The following is a 20,488-nucleotide window of genomic DNA, read 5'->3' on the forward strand; positions in this document are numbered from 1 at the left end:
TTAAAACAAGCAGCACGCCTGCTGTCCTGCATGGGAAAATGTTTGGTAGCTCTACAGTTGTTCCTTGGAGGAGGCCCGTGCTGGAGTGTTGTGTTCATCTTGCAGAATTTCTCCTTGTAAAATATATGACATTGCTTTTTTAAAACAAGCAGCCCTTCTGTCTTTGGTGCAATTTATTTTTTTATGTAGGAGATGCTAAGTGGGCCTTTTGTGTTTCCAGCGACACCCCTGTACTACACAGTGTTCCCCAGATGTGTGACTGTATTCTCGTGCAATTTCAGGGGCTTTGGCTGCATAGGGGACCTTCTGGAGGGCAAATTGGTGTACCTGATTTTTACTCCCATTGACTTCTATTGGAGTTGCAATCCATCCAGATTCACAATGATCTTCGTGAAATTGGCCCGATACAGACACAAACCGATTATTCCACCAATCACCACTCGTTAGCTCTCCTGACACTTCTGTTTCAGAAAATGCTTGCAAGCACGTTTCTGTAGCATCATTCTTTAGAAATCTGTTTAGTGCCATCTATGGCCTCCTGCAGACGGGCGGAAATTCCACGGCGGGATTTCCCGCAGTATTTCCGCCCATGCCCGCTGCCATAGAATTGCATTACATAATAGGATTACATAATGCAATCCTATGCACCCAGCCTCGATTTGTTCAAACAAATCGCGGCATGTTCTATTTCTGTGCGGGTCTCGCAGGGTCCTGCACAGAAACGTCACTAGTGACGCGACGGCTCCGCTCTGCGCATGTGCCGGCTGGACAGTAGCCAGGGCATAGAAGAGCGGAAGAGACGTGGGAGCAGGTAAGCCGCACTGGTCACTGCAGGGGCATGGGTCGGATCCCCCTGTGAGAATTCTTGCAGCGGGATCCGACCCGGCCGTCTGCAGGGGGCCTATCTGTTATTCCTGCTAGAAATATGTGACTAAATTACCATTCCTCTTGACATTGGGTGGTTCTATCATACTGTGGCACTGTCCACCAATGCTGACAGTATGGATTATGTAGGAGCATATTTCATTCACAAGAGAAATAGTAACCCTCAGTTGTCTATTTACTTGTGCATTTTTAGAAAAAATAGCAGAGGAATAGCAAATAGCTCTAAGAAAGTGTGGTCCAGCATTGTTATGGGTAATTTATACTGTACCTAATTTTTCAGAATAAGCTGCCATTTGTGAACTGGAGGAATAACCCTATTTCTGGCCACTATGTGGTTTGGAGCCTGCAGTTTTCACCAGTTTCCCCTCTGCAGGGTGTATATCTGTTTCTCAGTCCTCTCAGGACTTGTGAGAGGAGCCTAGCTGCTGTGCTATGTGTTACACACAGACACATTATCATCATGAAGGTGTGTGCAGCAAGACTGAGATCTGCAGAACTGAACACTCACATTTGGAATATCCACATTTGCATGACCCAGAATGAGTCAGCCGGTTGGCAGATGGACCAATATGGTCAGAAAACAGACTAGGCGATAATTGACCCAAAGTTGAGGCCTTCTTTGCTACATTCCTATGACCATTGTGGAGAAGAGATGGGAAGATAGGATCAATATGCAAAAGAGGTGTATATTTATTAACGACCTGGCATATTTCCTGAAATTCACAGCTGAATGCAGTAGACAATACTACTGTGAGATGACTGGATGCTTCTACAGATGGAAGCTCATACGGGAGATCAGATCGATCCCTACTGTTTACAATGGATTTGGCTCTGTTTAACATCCATGATGGATATTTGCGTTCTTTTAAACAATGAATAGCTTTACCAATCTCACTAAGTAATTGGATAGTGGTAGAACAATTTGTGTTACACGAAGCAACTCTGACACTGGACACTCCTGATAGTCATCCACATATAACTGGGCTGCTAGGAAAAACACTCCTAGTTGTCTCAAGCACACGGCCTCCAATCGCTGACGAATCGACATGGCCCACATATTCGCTGAACCCGGGCATTATGGAGTTAAACATTCTCATGACACACTTAAGTAATTTGCTTTCCAAGGAAACTCACGGTGGGATGTATCTGCTCTTACTAACTATAACACTAAAGATATGGTTCCTGTGAATTTCGCAAATTCCCCGCAGTGGAGCACAGACTAGTGGGAACATGAAAGGCACACAGGGGAAAAATAATTGTAAGGACACGTTCACACGTCAAATCTGCTTTAGATTTTACCCCTTCAATCTGAATTCTATTGAAAGGGTGAAATAACTACAGATCTGCACCAAAATCTGCAACAAAATCCACAGCCAGTCAGCAAAGTGTGGACGTACCCTAAGGCTGGGTTCTCACAGGGCAGAATCCCGCTGGAAATCTCGTGGGTTTTGCCACAGAGAAGAACCGCAAGATTTCCGCCGGGAAAGCGCAGCTTCAAAACCCGTGGCACTTTGACGCTAGTTTTGGCACATGCTTTTCCGTTGCGGCCGGCGCTCCTATAGAGAGCAGCACGACTGCAATGGAAAAAAAATAGACATGCTGCAGCCGGGGAATCCACGCCGCAATGCCAGCTTTGCCGCTACAGATCTCGTCCATATGGCTGGCCAATCCCGGGATTAGAGGCCGCAGGGAGATTCGCCACAGCGAAATTCTGGACGGAATTTCTGCGGCAAATCCGCCCTGTGTGAACCCAGCCTTAGGGTATGTTCACATGCGACAAATTTGCTGCAGATTTTCCGCTGCGGAAGGAATCCCTGCAAATCTGCCATGTGTGGACATATCCTTAGGGACCCTTCACATGGGGGCAGAATTTGTCCACGATACACCCCACAACCCTCAGCTGAGGTTACCGCTGTGGAAATCTACATGCGGATTTTGGCGCGGTATTGTCAACAGAATGAAGCCAATATGAATTCCGCATCAAAATCCACAAGGAGCAGTGTGGATTTTGGTAAGTAATTTTCCGCGTGTGGCGGTGCGTCCTGCTGCCAAATTCCACCGGCTTGAAAGGCCCCTTACAGTCTGTATGACAGGTTGGATAATGGGATGGGTGTTATTACTTGTTGTGGATTTGACCGAGTTGCACTGTTTTTTTTTTGATCAGGGACTTCCGTGAACTTCTTGCTCAGAATGCAACGCCTGGAGAAGTATCCGCTGGACCTTTATTATTTGGTTGACGTCTCTGCTTCAATGATTTCAAGTATAGAAAAACTTAATGCCATTGGATCTGACCTGTCTCAGAAGATAGCAGACTTCTCTCATGACATCAGGTTTGGATTTGGATCATTTGTGGATAAGCCCGTCTCACCATATATCAGCGTTCACCCTGACAGATTGAAGAATCAGTGCAGGTGAGTGTGAATGGTTGTACCCAATGCCAACATTGCAGGTACAGGTCTAATCCTGTATAGATTCAGTAGTTTATAAGACATAGCGGATAGATGGATGGCAGGTTCACACCCCTGGAGTTGGTTTGTAGCCTGTTATCATAGAGACACAGGTATCCAGAGGAGCTGCATGCACAAACAAAAGGAGGTTTTTTTTTTAATTTGAGTATTGGCAAAGTTGCTTTATTTCTCATGTAATAAAACATTTACAGTAATTGCAAAATTGGTCAAGGCCCATTTACACGCAACGATTATCGCTCAAAATTCACTCAAACGATGGCTTTTGAGCAATAATTGTTGTGTGTAAATGCTACCATCGTTAACTTTTCGGCCGAACGATGATTTTTAGGTGAGCATAAAATCCATTGTTCAGCAAGGACCGCATGCTGTGTTCTCCACGGGAGTGCTTATTACATTGTATTCAGCTTGCAGCCCCACGGCAGAACAATTCCTTCTTGACTACAATTTGGCAGCCAGAATAATCCCCGGATCCCCGACCCTTCTGAAGTTATTAGTGACTATAACATGTAATATCGTGACACTCAAGAAAGACATCCAGGCCCCTCTTGTACTCTTTTATCGAATTCACCATCACCACATCCTCAGGCAGAGAGCCCCATAGTCTCACTGCTCTTACAATAAAGTCTGTGTCACATGAACTTATTTGTGTGGCATTTTGCGTGTGCAAATTTTGCGCATGCCATACACAGTAAATAGAACTCGTTGATTTCCATGGGTTCGTTCTCATACGCCTATTTTGCGTACGCTTTTCATTCTTACAAGAAAATATGCAGTTTGCTCTATTTTCCTGCACATTTTCGAATAGCACGTATTGATCTAATTACCTTGGCCATTTCAATGAATGGAAGCGTGCTTGCTGGGGTTTTTTTTTGCACACCCAAATGTGCACAATTTGCGCATGCAAGTGAATGTTTTACTGTACTTTTGCAACGCCCAATGCAGAAATATGCGGTGCAAATGCGCTTATGCCAATGTGACACTAGCCTAAAGAACGTCCTTCTACATCGGTGTAGACACCTTTCCTCTAGATGTAGAGAGCGCCCCCTTGTTACAGTCCTGGGGGGAGACATCTTTGTATTGTCCTCTGATATATTTATATAGTTATTAGGTCGCTCCTCTAAACCAAATAATCCCAATTTTGATCACCTCTCTGGGTCTTGTACTCCACCCATTCCAGTCGTTACTGTAGTTGCCCACCTTTGTACCTGATCGGTCCTCCTTGAGTACCGATGCCCAAAACTCTCCAGAATATTCCAGAACATTGGACATTTTTCACATATAACTATTACTGCTGTTCCAGTAATTGGGTGATAAAGCATGGTTTTATAGTTTGCTTTTCTTAAGGAACGGATTTGGGACGCGCGGACATTTCTGTGTCACAATGTTACCCTTATGGGGCTTTAGTTTACACCTGGTACAAGTCTCATGTCTACTTCCAAACTGCAAGATTAAATTCCGCAGTGGAAAAGCTTTTTGCGGTGGAATTAAGGACGTCTTGTGGAATCGTTGTTGCGGATTTGTAATATGTAGGAGATATAAATTTGTAATTAAAGTCTGCGGAATAAAACGCAAGACGTTCCACAAGATGTTCTGCAGAACGCATTCCACGGATTAAAGCACAACAAAATCCGCATCTGTGCTGCGTCCTGCGGACAACTGCGGCCAGTCAGAAAGGTCTCTAAGGGGAATATACCGAGTGCTGTAGGCTGGCAGTGCCCTGTGTGCTGACTGTGTGACTATTGTCAGTTAGTTGGCCGGTGCTTTGCATATACCGAGTGCTGCAGGCTGGCAGTGCCCTGTGTGCTGACCATGTGCCCATCGTCAGTAAGTTGGCTGGTACTTTTCATATACTGAGTGCTGCATGCTGGCAGTGCCCTGTGTGCTGACCATGTGCCCATCGTCAGTTAGTTGGCCGGTACTTTGCATTTACTGAGTGCTGCAGGCTGGCAGTGCCCTGTGTGCTGACCATGTGCCCATCGTCAGTTAGTTGGCCGGTACTTTGCATTTACTGAGTGCTGCAGGCTGGCAGTGCCCTGTGTGCTGACCGTGTGCCCATTGTCAGTTAGTTGGCTGGTACTTTGCATGTAGAGAGTGCTGCAGGCTGGCAGTGCCCTGTGTGCTGACCGTGTGCCCATTGTCTCCTTCCAGTCTCTACAACAAGAACTGCATGCCACCTCATGGATTCATTCATGTGCTCTCCCTAACCAGCAATATTACGCAATTCAAGCAAATTGTTAATAAGCAGAAGATTTCCGGGAATATAGACGACCCAGAAGGTGCGTTTGATGCGATGCTGCAGGCAGCAGTCTGTCATGTGAGTATGGTAATAGTGCTTCCTTATGTGCCATCTCTGAATGTCAGGTGCCTCCTGGTCCCCGGGCTGCAGGCACTACAGTAACCCCCATGGCATTGGTCTGTCACACACATCCGTGCAGCAGTGAAAAAGTACATTCTTAGGTTTCGAGCATTTCCAACGTGTCTCATTAATACTCTTCTACTCGCTTTTCTCCCCTAGAAGAATAAGTTGCATTCAGCTCATCTCTGCTGCAAACTTTTAACCGATGTTTTCTGATATCTGTAGCGACAGACCGCTAACATCACCATATTTGTCACTGGACCGTAGTACCTGTAGCCTGGGGACATTGGAGACCTGACCGATTCTCTTTAAATTATGGAATGACCCCTCTCTCTGTACCCATCACAGTGTCAAGGGGGCTGGCTGTCTGGCCCATCTTAAAGGGATTTACCAGAATCACGAGTTAAAGCCACAGTATAGGTGACAACTTGCAGATTGGTGAGGGTCTTACCATTGAGACCCCCTCAAATCTCGAGAACAGAGGTCCCGTGTCCCCCTCGGCCTTTCACTGCAGGGTCACTGCAGTGTTGACAGAAGGACTAATGACCGGAGTACTGGTTGAGCATAGGGGGTCGGTGCTTCATTAATTTCAATGGGGCTTTCAGAAATACCCGAGCGCTTGTTGCTTGGCTATCTCCGGCAGTCGCATTGAAAATGAATGAAGCAGCAGCGCACTTGCACGACCAGCGCTCCGTTCCGGAGGTGCAGTAACCACACAGTGAGGGGGACAGGGAAAACTGGAGCCCCCGTTCTCAGGATCAGTTGGGGTCTTAGCAGCGAGACCCTCAGTGATCAACAAGTTATCTCCTATCCTACGGAAAGGGGATAACTTGCAATTCTGGTACAACCCTTTTAATAACTAAGCTAGCCCGCTTCCCTGATACAGCCAATGCAGAGAGAGAAGGGGCTGACTGAGTTAAATTAGGTAAACAGCCAGCCCCCTTGACAGCTTGCACAGAGAGAGGGGCCACACCATGTGACCTGGCGTTGGAGATTCAGACGCCACAAGTCCATATATGAGTTTTACCCTCCATAAAAAACCCCATTAACCCTTTCCAATCCACCGTCTGACGTCTAAAGACATTCTGATTGAAGGCTGCACAGCTGCGATGTCGGAAGACGTCCGGCAGGATATCCTTACTGTATATTACTGTCCAGCTCTGATGTCGGGGGCCTCTCCAGCATGTCCCATACCGCAGTACTGGCTCTAGCCAGCAGATGGCGCTATTGTATAATGGCAGAAAGAGAAAACCCCCTAGGAAACCCTGAATCTAAAATTGGATTGCAAAGGGTTAAGTCAATGATCTCCGATGTGAACAAAACCATCCTTCTACAGTGTTGCGAGCCGGCTGTGGAGTACAACGCACTTGTGTTATACCGCCAGATACAGCCTGCTTGATAGAACAGCGCATATCTTATTTTCCATCTAATTATCTTCTAGTGCTTTCCCACTTCCACCCTTCCTAGTTAAATATACAGCCCGGCCCTCCTTGTCCCGGTACGTCTTATAGCGGCAGAAGTGTCACTTGATTCTCTAAAAGCCCTGATGCAGGACGAATCCAGTGGAGAACAGTGTGCTTATTCTGGCAGCAGACGGCAGGCAGAGCCTTTAATCACTGATAATGTATCTATTCTTGTTTTGTATCTTAAATCGTTTTTTTCCCCCTTGGATTCTGTTACAACTTCGTTTTCATGGAGAGCCAAATCCATTATTCCAAGAGTACACTGTTATATTCAAGATCAGCAGCAAGAAGTTTTTCTAACTTTGATGTACCGTTACACAAAGTTTCCACCTCTAGAAGAACATGTCAAAAACTGGAACTCTTAATGTAATAAATACACAAATGTTGTCTGATATTAATAGAAATCAGCGAGAAATCCTTCTATATATGTGGAGACCGGCCCTTACAGACCTTAGGGCACCTACAGGACCTTTCAGAAAAGTCGCTGAACTTCATGATTAGGCTTTTACACAGAGAGTTCATTGTTCATCACTTCGCCCAGATATCATTCGTAGGCGGATCTCCATGCAAATGTCTTTGCAAGTCCTTCAGATACCAACGAATGGGACTGAAATGAAACAACAAGCAACTAATGAGTGGATTATCACTTGCCGTGACGGTGGCCATATTTACATGAAACAACTGTTTGCACTCGCTCTTTCAAGCAATGATTTGGATGATAGTTGTCCTGTGTAAGGGTCCCTTTACACGGGTCAACAGTTGGGTGCAGAATCGCCCCACAGCCATTGCCAGCGATGATGATCATCGCTCCGTGAATAGGCAGAGCGGGGCGGAGATCTCTTCCAGCCGCCTCCATTCACTATGAACAGGCAGTTGCTCATAGGTGAACAACAGCCTTTTTATACAGGATGATCATTGTTTGATTATTATGCCTGAATGATGCGAATGACAAGCGAATTATCATTCGCCATTGAGATCACGCCGGTATTTATACTCTACAATCCAGTGAGAATCTGAACAATAATTGTACAGTGTAAATGGGGCTGCAGCAGAACACAACACCCTATCCTCTGCCTGCTTTTGATAAGCCCCGCCCATCAGTAAAGCCCCGCCTCATTCTGCAATCTGCCAGCTCAAAATTGGAAAGAATCAGGAGCAAAATCTGCTCTCTGCAAGTGTCTCCTGCAAACTGACAAACCCTGCAGGCAAGTTTCCTTCTCATTGCTATTATTAGTCATTGCTAGTAATTAGCCACTATTTTTGGTGCTGTGGTTTTCGCTCCACATCAGCCCCCTTCTTGTTTTCATTTTTTAATGAAGTGCTCGTAGATCTTCCTTGAGGAAACAAGTCCTTTGCACGCGTTGTCCTTGCTGCGTTGTTCTCCCAGGAATTTGAGACATTCAGGGGTTTGCAAAAAAAGGGTCTTCACGTGGACCGCTCCTCTCCATGGGCCGGAGCAAAAGCTACTAACCAGCAGGTGCTGTAAACACTGCACCGTGTAGCCTGTACAAGAGAAGGCAGAAAGGGTTAAAAATGGCTTCTCCTCTGGGTCCTTGGCTATCTCCGAGCACCTGACCTGCTCCTTCTAGATTGCATGAGTTTTAATCCTGAACCGTATTTTTGCTAGCGTGCAGGATTAAAACCCCGGACCAAGGGCTGTATACACTGCTTGGTCGTTAATGGGTTAATTAACATAGTAACCCTTTCCTACCACTCAAGATTGGTCAGATACAATGGAAAAAGAAAAGATCGCATCTTGGCTTTTATAATCTGCAAGTTATAATATGCAAATAATACCCGGTGAAATTTCAGCCTTTTCCCCAGTTTTTCGGTTCTCCGTGTGGTTTATGGAGGGACGGGGCCGCTCCTTCCAGGACTGCTGCATTCATTAAGTCGTGGGAAATTTGTTGCTGTTTTTGGGCGTATTTTCACCTATTTATATCGTCTGCCATTTTCACGGCTGGCCGATATGCGCTTCCATCTAAGCAGTTCTCCCCCTTCCCTTCCCGGCTCTCTGCCTCTCTCCTCCCTTCCGAGTGGTTTGCAATGGGAGTGGGAAGGATGGGGCGGAGCTAAGCTCCTGCCGCTTGTCCATAGCCAGTGATGGGAGTGGGCGGGGCAGAGCGGAGCTTAGCTCCGCCTCCTCCCACTGCGAACGCCGGAGTGGAGGAGAGAGGCAGAGAACCAGTTAGGCGGAGGGAAGGGGGGAGACAGCTCAGATGGGAGTGTATATCGGCCGGCCATTAAAACAGCGGCTGATATATACTCGTGTTAATAAGCCCTGCAGCTGTATAGTTTTGTAGTCCTGGTGAAAGGTCACTTCTTAAGTACTGAGCTACGAGTAAGGTCTAATGCCCATGGATGGATTTTTGCTGTGTCTAGCCTGAATTCCACAGCAATGTTCGTCCACAGCTTGCTATGTTAAAAGATTCTTCCATGTCCACGAGCGGAAATCATAGCATGTTCTATTTGGTCCCGGAATCACACGGACAACCTCCATTGCAGTCAGTGTAAGCCATCCGATCCAAAGTGTCAATCGTGAAATTGCTGTGTCATCCGACCCGGTCGTGGGCATTCGGCCTCATCCTTCCAGTTGCAGTCCTTTCACAGCACCGTGTCCTGAATTGTTAGTATGTTGCAGTTTGTGTAAATGCCTTGTGAATTGCTCTCCTCATGTTACGATGTGTAACTTAGTAACTATAGAGGGTAACACCGGGGGTTCTATTTGCTGGATTCGCAGTAAACAGCTCTGTAATGCATTGCCTTTCATGTTGCAGAAAGAAATCGGCTGGCGGAAAGAAGCAAAGCGCTTAATTATTCTGATGACGGATCAAACTTCTCATTTAGCACTTGACAGTAAATTAGCAGGGATAGTAACCCCGAACGACGGCAACTGTCATCTCAAAGACAACGTTTACACCAGAGCTTCCGATATGGTAAGGACCTGTACAAGGGGAGTCCTCTGTCTGTACGCAGGGCTCGTTATCAGCATTTATGGTTCGTAGTGTAAGCGATTCAAGTGATTAGAGAGGTTGTCAGGAAGAGGGAACTTGTCTGTACGTGTGCTTGACATACCCAAAGGCTTCAACATGAATGGGGTTATATGTTTAGCTCTGCATACACTATCAGCTGGTCATGAAAGCCTCTGTTAACTCTACCTTACATGCAATCAAAGCAGTCTTCCTTGTTCTGGGATTACTGAGAATACTTGTTATTCCGGACCGGAAACAAGGACGTTTAACAAGATTTTACAATAAACCTCATTAAATAATTTGCAAGGCGGAAAGATTGTTACCACTTTAGTACTACTCTAGTGTTATCGGCTGCTTATATCAGTCTTGCATCTGCTGCTAGAAGTAGACTCTTAGAAGTATGTCTATTATAAGAAAGAGACATGTTAAAGGGAACCGGTCATCACCTTAGTTTATGGTGCTTATAGTTGAGGTGGCGTGAAGTGCGGAGAGACATTTTTAAAACTCATCCGATCCCCCGTTCCTGCCGTGTCTGGCAAAGTCAGGGCATGCACAGCAACCTTGAGTCTCTTCAGAAGACTGTACATGCACACTTAGGCTGGGTTCACACGGGGCGGATTCCCAGCGGAAATCTCGCGGTTTGGCCGCAGCGAAAAAAACACGAGATTTCCGCTGGCATAAGCACTGCTTCGAAACCCGCGGCACTTAGCCGCGGGTTTTGAAGCAGCCTGGCCACTCGCTCTTCTGCTGCGGTCGGCGCTCTCGTAGAGGAGAGCGCAGCGGAAGAGGAAAAAAAATTAACATGCTGCAGCCAGCAAGTCCGCGCTGCAGCGCCGGCTTCGCTGCGGCGGATTTGCCGTCCCGTGTGGACGAGATTTCTGAGAAATCTCGTCCACATGGCTGGCTAATCCCGGGATTAGCGGCTGCAGGTGGATTTGCCGCAGCGAAACTCCAGACAGAATTTCAGCGGCAAATCCGCCCCGTGTGAATCCAGCCTTACATTCATCTTGATGGGAGTGCAAACTTGCAGGCTTCTGAAAAACTTCACACTTGCTGAGCATGTGCTGACTTTGCTCGGGGACACCGCAGGAATAATGGACCAGGTGAGTTTGAAAAGATGTCACCTAATCGCAGGGCATATGTTGAGGAGCTGGGCGGGTAAGGTGGGCGCTTGTCATGGCGGCACTTACCAGGCTTCCTCCCGAAGGGACACACGTAGCCTCAGCCAGGGTAGCGCTGGGCCTCTTTCGGAGACCCCTAGGAGAATGATGGTCAATAAACTGGAGAACAGGCATTGAAGTTGTCACGGGTGACGCCACCATTCTGTTACCCACTGGATGACCCTCGGCGGTAAATAAATGAGCTGCATACTTTTGTAACGTACCTCAGGTCCCTGGGAACGGTCAGATCAGGTCCCTGGGAATAGTCAGTGCCTGGCAAAACTTTATTTGATATGAACTTAGTACAAGGCGCAATTATTCAAGACGGCTGTGCAGGCAAAACAATAAACTTAAAGTCCGGGAGGAAAACACAGGACGACACTGGTCTTGCAGGCCAAGTTATTTGACAGGCACCGCTCCTGAATGAGGAAAATCTCCAGAGGAGGATAAGGGTTGGGACATTCCACAGACACTCTTAGTTATAGTACCTCTGCACAGTGATCTTGATCTTGTCACTCTGCTCTCGCTCTCTCCTCCTGCTCTCACTCCTCTGCGGTTACTGGAATATAGATCCTCTGAAACCGTTCCTCCCCTGCTATTCTTCACCACATAAGGGTTGAAGATACCCCGATGTGGCCGGCACTCTTACTCAGGAACCCCCAAAAAATGGATCTCTCTCTCTAACTACCACACCTAAATACACTCATATTTATCATCTCTGACATACCACATGACAGGACATTAAATGGTACATTGCAAGCATCTCCCAGTCTCATGCGAACATTAACCTCTCACTTGCTGCAGCTGTGCAATACACATAAAAAAATGACTAGACAACTTTGCACAGTGCATCTACACAAGACATGACTTGTATGGCATTTATGGGGAGCCAGAAATATACGTTCTGGGCCAATACACTAACAGTTGACAGGTTCCCTTTAAATATCGTAAGTACATTACTATATTATACTCATAATGGACAAACCCAATGGGTGCTATGAGTGCCCACTTTACGAAAGCCAGAGTTTGAAGGGCCGCATACCATGATGGGAACATTGTGATGAGTGTTCAATCTTAAGAATTGCTCTCAGACAATTAATATTCGAGAATACCCTCCAGACTTCACCGATTGGCTGAAAGTAAACCACTGATAGCAACTCCCAATCCTCTTCCCAAGGGCCTTTCTCTGTTGGACGCCAAGCACGGTGAAGAGCTGCCCACTCTATGTCCACTAGAAGTCAAATCTATGTCTACCAATTGCTTAGCCCTGTCCCACCATAGAGGCACATCAAGAAGAGTTTTTTTTTATTTATTGACAACCACCTTCCAGGAGGGCTTTCTGGGAAACGCTTAGTATTGAGTACACGGAGCTGTAAACATTGTGTACGGCACACCGGAGTTTGCTTATAAATTGTGGGTTTTGTCTTGAAATTGTATTTAGTGTATTTTTCTTTGATACAAGCAAAACTTCAAGCCGTCCAGTAAACTTCATAACATTTGGATCACGGGGCTAATGGGGATGTGGGTTCAGTCACAACATCCTGTAATTTGCAGCTGCTTGCTTCCAATTTACTGTATGTCTATTAAATATAAGGCAGGGAAGAGTGCCGAGTTGTTAGTGCAATACTCCGGGAGAAAATCACTTTATTTCCTTCACTTACAGCCGCATCTATTTTAGAGACGACATACATGGTTCAAGACATTCTAAGCATATTGGTTAGGATGGGCTAATTTATACTGTAGGATTATGTGCCACACATATAGGCGGATGCATACATATGGCAGTGTGTATGTCTAGAGACATACACTATGCACCACTGCAAAATGACAGATTACAGTGGATTGCAAACCTTGATAAGTGGGAACCATCTGGAGGTTCACAAGAAAAAGGCCTGTAACTTTTTTAGTAGTTTTTTTCTTTTGGAACCTCTCTTAAATACTGAAATGCGGAGGTAGTTGGGTATAAGGGTCTCTCCTTACACACTAAGGCCAGGCTCACACGGACGGGAGCCCGCAGCAGAATCTGGCCTTGTCCCTGGCCGGCATCCGCCCCACCCGCCTAAATCAGTATTGTGGATGGGCCCGGTGGTTCGCCATTGGACATGGACAGTACAGATTTTTTTTTTTCAAATCACTGGTTTTCCCACGCCATCGCTAGGCAATGACATGGGTACCCGCGACCTATCTGCAATGTCATTTGACCATTTACTTCAATGGAATCCACATTAAAATAGAACTAGCTGCGATGTCATTTCTGCTAGCAGAAACCGCAATTGCTGGCAAACATGTGAATGTTCTATTTTTTGATTGAATGTGGAAAACCGCGGATCATCCATGCGGGCGATGATCACGGATTCCACAATGCAAACCCGGTCGTGTGAGATCGGCCTAGTATAGGATAGCAGCAAGTCACAGTGATCACAGAGAACTTTTTGTGTAAATAAATAAACTAATTAATTAATAACAGGGGTTTTCAGGCAAAATACCATTGATGAGCTATTCTCAGGATAGATCATCAATAGTTGATCGTCTGAGGTCCGCCGCTTGGGACCCTGGCGATCAGGAGATTGAGTTTTCCCACACCATTTTTTCATGCCTGCCCCCCTCACCTGATTTCCTGTCACACTCTGGACATCGATGTGTTTTCTAGTCACTTTCCTGCACTGCAGCCCCCTGTCAGGCACCCTCGTCATGGTAAGGTTCTTTACTTTCAATCAACCCCTTGATGCATCAGCCTAACATTAGATAAGGCTATATCATTTTTGGCTGCAGGGGGAACAAGTTTAATCATCATTATTTTCTATAGTAACCTAAACTATAGTCAAGCTACAGGCCATAAGTATGCAGTCAGGAGGATGAGCTGTGATCTCCTCTATTATAACTGTGTGACATGAGCTGTGTGATCATCAGTAACTGTGATAGGAGTGCATGTCTGCCGATCATTGCAGTTTCAGTGGTAGCATTACACAAACTGAGATATTGACTAGAAAATGAATCTATAACCCCCTAGTAGATCTGATTTGATCAGAACTGAGATTACATGACCATCTTGAGAAAATTGAGGCTGCAAGTTTCAGACAGAACGTAATAACCAATCAAGGTAACACTAGCTCAAGTATATATACTGGGGGGATAGCTACATAGTGAATGAATATAAAGAATCATCGGAGTGGCCCTTTGAATTTAACCTTTATTGTGCTTTAATCCCTGTGAACACTTAAAGGATTAACAAGCTTCCTCAGTCCGTTTTGAACACTTCATGTGGTGCACTCTTTAAAGTGGAGTGATTTATAGGGTGTTTCTAATATATAGACCCTTCAAGCCACTTCAAACCTGAATTAGTCCCTAAAAAGTTGAGTTTTGGAATATTCTTCGAAATTTGAAAAATTGCTGCTACAATTATAAGCCGCGTAACTATTTTTCAGTTCATCCGATATTTAGGAGTTTATTGTGGAATAAGAAATCCTCTAGAATTAAATTGGAGACCCTTCAAAGGGGTAAGTGATCTAGTGGGCTGTAATTCCAAATTTTTGGATATATTTTTTGGCTTCTCAATTGCAACAATTGAAGGGCTGGGGAGAAAGAAATGGGGTGGGGTTGTTGCCCCCCCATAACAGTAAGTGAGAGCGGGATGAAAGGAGGAAAAAAGATATAGTATTTAACAATTACTTTATTAAATTATGGAATACATTAGATTAGATTTACAACTAGATGGATTTACTATACTATATTCCCCTTTGGAGAAACCCTAAATTGCCAGATGTTTTTTTTAGGTTGGAAGGGTTTTCACCATGCTAGAAGTAGGTTTTTGGAGCAGGTACATTCTGGGGTCCTTTCTCCAGCTTTGAACACTTTAGAGGCTTTAGATGTTCCCTGTAGTTATTGTTTGCAGTTCCTATGTATGTTTGCTGCCAGGCCCATCAGTATCTGTGTTTACGGTCCAACACCCTTTAGTGAAATCTCTTGTAAACTGTATGCATGCAGGAGCAGACAAGAGACGGGCAGACGCTCATCAGCTTGTGTGCGGATTCGCATCACTGTATGTATAGAAGTAGCACACAGTGAGACATCAGCTTTGTACTTGGAGTAGTTAATAAGCTTGTATTTTCTTGCAGGAGCATCCATCACTTGGTTTGTTGGGGGAGAAATTAGCAGATAACCACGTCTATGGACTTTTTGCTGTCCGGGGAAATGCCTTTAATTGGTATAAGGTAATTATATTTTCAGTGAACATGCTGATGGAATAGATAGTGTCCTCGTAGTTATAATTAACACTTCTAATTTCTTCATAGGATCTTTTACCATTGCTGCCAGGAACAGATGCCAAAAAACTGGATGCCACTACATCAAATATTAAGAATGTAGTGGTTGAAGCTTATCAGGTTAGTCTTGCAGAATGCAGGTAGTTCCTTGCATGACGTAATTGATATTCATGCTGGTCATAGGGATTAGATATCGATTGACCAAGCCCATCAATTTCAGCAGGACCAGCTAATCATATAATGTGTATGGTGGCATTTTTTTCTCATTTCCAAATTTGAATATGGAACAATACCTCTACAGTGCCACCTATTGGAAGGCAGCATTCCTGCAAGGAAATGTCAGACTTTTTAACAAGCTTTGTAACAATGACTGAGATTGTGAGCCAAAGCCGGACACAGAGGAGCATCGATGGCCTTATAAGTCTCTTCACACCTTCTAGATGCTCTCCCTAAGGTGAAACTCTACTCTTCCTGACCCACGTCTATAGGCTACCCACTCATCAAGCCAGAAAACTGCTGGACACTGATGAGGGGCAATTGCCCTGGAACAGCTGTCTGTACATGGTTATCTGCTTCTGGAGGAGAATCTGGCTTTGGCTCACAATCAGAATCACTTGAATAAGTAAAAGCATTCCAAAGTCATTAGCACATAAAGAAACACATCAGACTTGAAAAACGGGGCCTAAACAGGAAGGTCAAAACTGGTTGCGGTGTTAAGGAAGGAAAGTAGGTTGGTTGGTTGGATGGAAGAAAGGTTGGTTCGATGGAATGAAGGTACGTTGGTTGATTGGATGTTAGGAAGGTTGCTTGATTGGACGGATGGAAGGTCGATTGAATAGATGGAAGGTCGATTGGATGAATGGAAGGTAGGTTGGTTGCGTAGAAGGTTGAATCGATGAAAGGTAGGTTGCTTGGTTGGATGGAAGGTAGGTTGCTTGGTTGGATGGAAGGAAGGTAGATTGAATGGATGGTAGGTTGGATGGGAGGGGGGTACGTTGGTTGGGTAGAATGCTGGAAGGTTGGTTGTTTGTTTAGTTGGATGGAAGGAAGAAAGGTTGGATGGATGGCAGGTAGATTGGATAGATAGTAGGTTGGATGGATGGTAGGTTGGATGGGAGTGGGGTACGTTGGTTGGGTAGAAGGCTGGATGGATGGAAGGTTGGTTGGTTAGTTGGATGGAAGGAAGAAAGGTTGGATGGATGGCAGGTAGATTGGATAGATAGTAGGTTGGATGGAAGGAAAGTAGATTGGATGGATGGTAGGTTGGATGGGAGATAGGTAAGTTACTTGGTTGGTTGGAAGGAAGCTTTGTGCGCAAGTTGTTTAAATATAAATGCCTATGCCTTTAGACCAGGTGACTTTTTATCAACCAACGACTATATTTAAAGTGAAGTGAAGCAAAACAATTAGTGAATTATCCCTTGTTACACGGTTGGTGGCCATGTTTTCATGGAACTTACATTTATGATAATACAGCAACCTCAGCTGTTACATTGTTTCCTGATCCATAAGGGACATGATGTAGATTATGAACTGATATTTTGACCTGCTCTTCAGAAGTGATCCTACTTTATCCTTGAGAATTGGTGGGTGGGGTTCTCATAATTACTGCCTCCTTGCCCACAGTGACGGATGCCTCTACTCCCAGCAGGTGGCGGTACACCTGTGATTGTTCACCACGGTGCTGAGACTGAACTGTTACATTAGGAGCCTTGTAACTGTTGGACTACAGTCACTCTAGCCATGATTTGCTCTTTGTAGGGCACGTGTTTCCAGAGCTCACAGAGCATTCTTTATCCATAGGAAACAGTTCATCTATTGTGACAGCCTCACATAAACAAGACCTTCATTACCCGCTGGAATCAAATGATGGATGCTTCTGTAAATAACATCTAACATCAACTTTAATGTATTCTTTTTAGGCACTTCTCTCAGAAATGAAGATTCAAGTGGATAATCCCATGAAGGGTATTTCTGTAAATATTACTGCTATATGTCCAGATGGGAGCAGACATTCTGGAATAGAAGGATGTCGTAATGTACAGAGTAACGATAAGGTACAGTATCTAAATATCCTCCACAGCTGCAAAAAATGCATTCCTCGCCCCGTCTGCTCAAATAACCTTCTGCTGGTTTCCTGGTCTTAATCTGTTTTCTGACATAAAGTATCACAGAGCATCTACTTCCCAAGACTTCATAAGATTCCATACAAACTACCCTTATAGCTCATCAATTCCTTGGTATGTCTGTTCAAAATAAAAGTCATCAAATGCACAAGGCAGCTTGAAATCAAGTACTGCATGTATAAGCCTCATATTGTGCAGATCCATAGGTGAAAGAGTGCTGTACACCCTAATGAATGATATTTACTTAAGGAGGAGCTGCCATCACTCCTGACATGTCTGTTTTAGTAAATACTTAAATTCCTAATGAGGCAACAATTCTGGAGCACCTTTTGTCTTAAATCTACCTTGTACCATTCCTCTGTAATTTCTCCTAGAAATGTCTGAAAAAAAATCGACAACTGGGTGGTACCATTCCCCTTCTCAGCGGATGTGTCCCTACACGACCTGGCACTGTGTGATTACTTCACCCTCAACTGGTAACACCCACATTTCTAAGAGGAGTAGCAGAGCAATAGCATAATGCAGAGTTTTAGGAAAAAACACTACAGAATTTTTATTTCATGGGGAATACAATTATTTACATGTCAGAAGAGGTGACCGGTCCTCTTTAACCCCTTAACACTACAGGACGTAAGTTTACGTTCTGGCTGGATGGTAAGTAACGCAGCGGAAGCTGGCTGGGACTGATAGCTGGCCTCCCACTGCACAGCGGGGATCGATGAGAACATTGATATATTGAGAACATGTATATCATAGCATGTATATTGTTTACAGAGGAAGCCCGCTCCCTCTGTGACATTATCGGCACCCCATAATGTGATCATGACAACCGAACACCAGACACTGAGCACATAGCTCCGACCCAATGTAGTGGCTGGTAGTAATAATTACAGGTGCAGCTCCATTTAAAATCAATGAGAGCTGCACCTGCAATTACCAGCGGCGGCCACTACACAGGGGTCGGAGCAATTGCTTCTTCTTCATACTCTGTGTTTTGCCAGTGACAGCACTGGTGTTCAGGCCTGCCATAGACTGTGGTCGCTATTATGAGCGATAATGCATCGAAGTACAGAAGTACTGCAATCCTTAATCATAGCGATCAGAACTTTTATACATAGCTTGTACTGCATTGCAATTATGTTTTGTATTGTAGTTATTATTTTTGCTTCCATGTGCCTTCATAACTGAGGAGTGAGCCATGTGCAGACTGGTGACTGTATTAGACTAGCAAAATAGTGCAACATATACTTGTACTTTCAGATTACTTTTCAGAATAAGCTGCTGCTGTGTGTATATGAGGATAACAGTATTGCTGGCCAGTATATGACTTGTATCCTATATTTTTCACCATTTTTTTCTCTGCAGGCTGCATTTGTAATTTTTGGTTTTCTCTAACAACATGTCTGTGGGAGTCATTCTCCCCCCTCCCCTCTGCTCTCTATAGACTTCAGTGAGCTGCATAAGTCATCACCCTCCTTCTCTCCTTGTGTTTCGTCTTGTTGTCTCTGTTACTAGTTTCAAATAGCACTTGACAACAAAAGTAGATTACAAATTAGATGGAAGTGAGGGCCACAGAAGCCAGCACTTCAGAGAAATTTTTCAGCACAAAAATGTCTTTTTAGATAAATAGTTACTAACAGTTTTGCCAGCTATCAAATAATCTGTCATTTTAAAGGGATTATCCCAGCAATGTTTATTGATCACTTATGCTCACTATCCTGCTGTCACTAGCAAAACACACAGGGTATGAAGCAGAAGCAATTGCTCTGACCCCTGTGTAGTGGCCGCCACTGGTAATTGCAGGTGCGGCTCTCATTGATTTTAATGGGAGCTGCACCTGCAATTATTACTAGCAGCCACTACATTGTGGTTGGAGCTATCTGCTTAGTTTTATACCCCGTGTGTTTTGCTGGTGACAACAGGCGCTGGAACAGCTGATTGGCTGGGGTCCACCATTCGGGACCCTGACTAATCAGCTACTGATGACATATCCTGAAGAACTCAAATATTCTTACCATTTTACAGGGTTGTAGTTTTATTAATCAGGGAAAAAAGATCAAAAATGATCACATTTTCCCCTCTATATCAGACTGAGTAACAACCTAAAGCACCTCCAGAGCAAGAACTGTGCAAACAACCACCCATATCCCACCTTCCAGGACCCGCTTGTAGGAAGCAAACAGATTTTTGCATTCGATGAAGACTTTCCTCTATCCATTCCCACTTGCACATCAGGCAACAGGACTGAAGAAGGGATTCATTGTACTGGGTGCTAGAAGTGTATTGACCAATGCCCCGTGTTACTGGGGTCCGCAGATTGGACTCATTAATTGCTGTTAGCTGATGGGGGTTTTGCTGTGGATACTGCAGTCAGGCATTAGATAGGAAACAGAATATTATAAGACTGAGATTAATGGGTTAGTTCTAAATTAAGATTAAAATAAACTCATTTTTTCAGCATGTTGCTATAGTTGCAGCACATTCCGCTTGTCTTCCATTCCGGCCTTTTTCCTTAGTTATAAGCCGTAGCCTCACCTATAAAACTTTATGCCGTATGTTTGACCCGAGTGCGACCTGCACATCTGTTATGGGAAATGATTGCACAAACTGCAGATTAAAAGTGTCAAACTATTCCATCTGCACTTCCCACCTCCAGTTACGTTTTTCATCATTACACACTGCTGCCAGAATGTCTTGACCGTGTCACCGCTTCAGCTCCGGCAGACGCGCTAAAGGTCGTTGGGAGTCTCTGTTCAGTGGAATGGATGTTGAACACCAGAGATGTGAGCCTGGCCT

At 44.8% G+C, this 20,488-nt stretch overlaps 1 protein-coding gene across 1 annotated transcript in view; it reads left to right on the forward strand.

The window, feature by feature from the left end:
• Window positions 1-20,488, forward strand: part of ITGB8 (integrin subunit beta 8) — a 125,670-nt gene that overhangs the window by 80,921 nt on the left and 24,261 nt on the right. The window contains exons 4-9 of the mRNA XM_066585798.1: window positions 3,050-3,296; window positions 5,502-5,667; window positions 9,950-10,108; window positions 15,420-15,515; window positions 15,597-15,686; window positions 17,489-17,623. Of these exons, the coding sequence (XP_066441895.1) occupies window positions 3,050-3,296; window positions 5,502-5,667; window positions 9,950-10,108; window positions 15,420-15,515; window positions 15,597-15,686; window positions 17,489-17,623 (893 nt within the window). The remainder of the gene's footprint in view (window positions 1-3,049; window positions 3,297-5,501; window positions 5,668-9,949; window positions 10,109-15,419; window positions 15,516-15,596; window positions 15,687-17,488; window positions 17,624-20,488) is intronic.

The sequence above is a fragment of the Eleutherodactylus coqui genome, chromosome 12, assembly GCF_035609145.1.
Source record: "Eleutherodactylus coqui strain aEleCoq1 chromosome 12, aEleCoq1.hap1, whole genome shotgun sequence".
Lineage (NCBI taxonomy): Eukaryota > Metazoa > Chordata > Amphibia > Anura > Eleutherodactylidae > Eleutherodactylus > Eleutherodactylus coqui.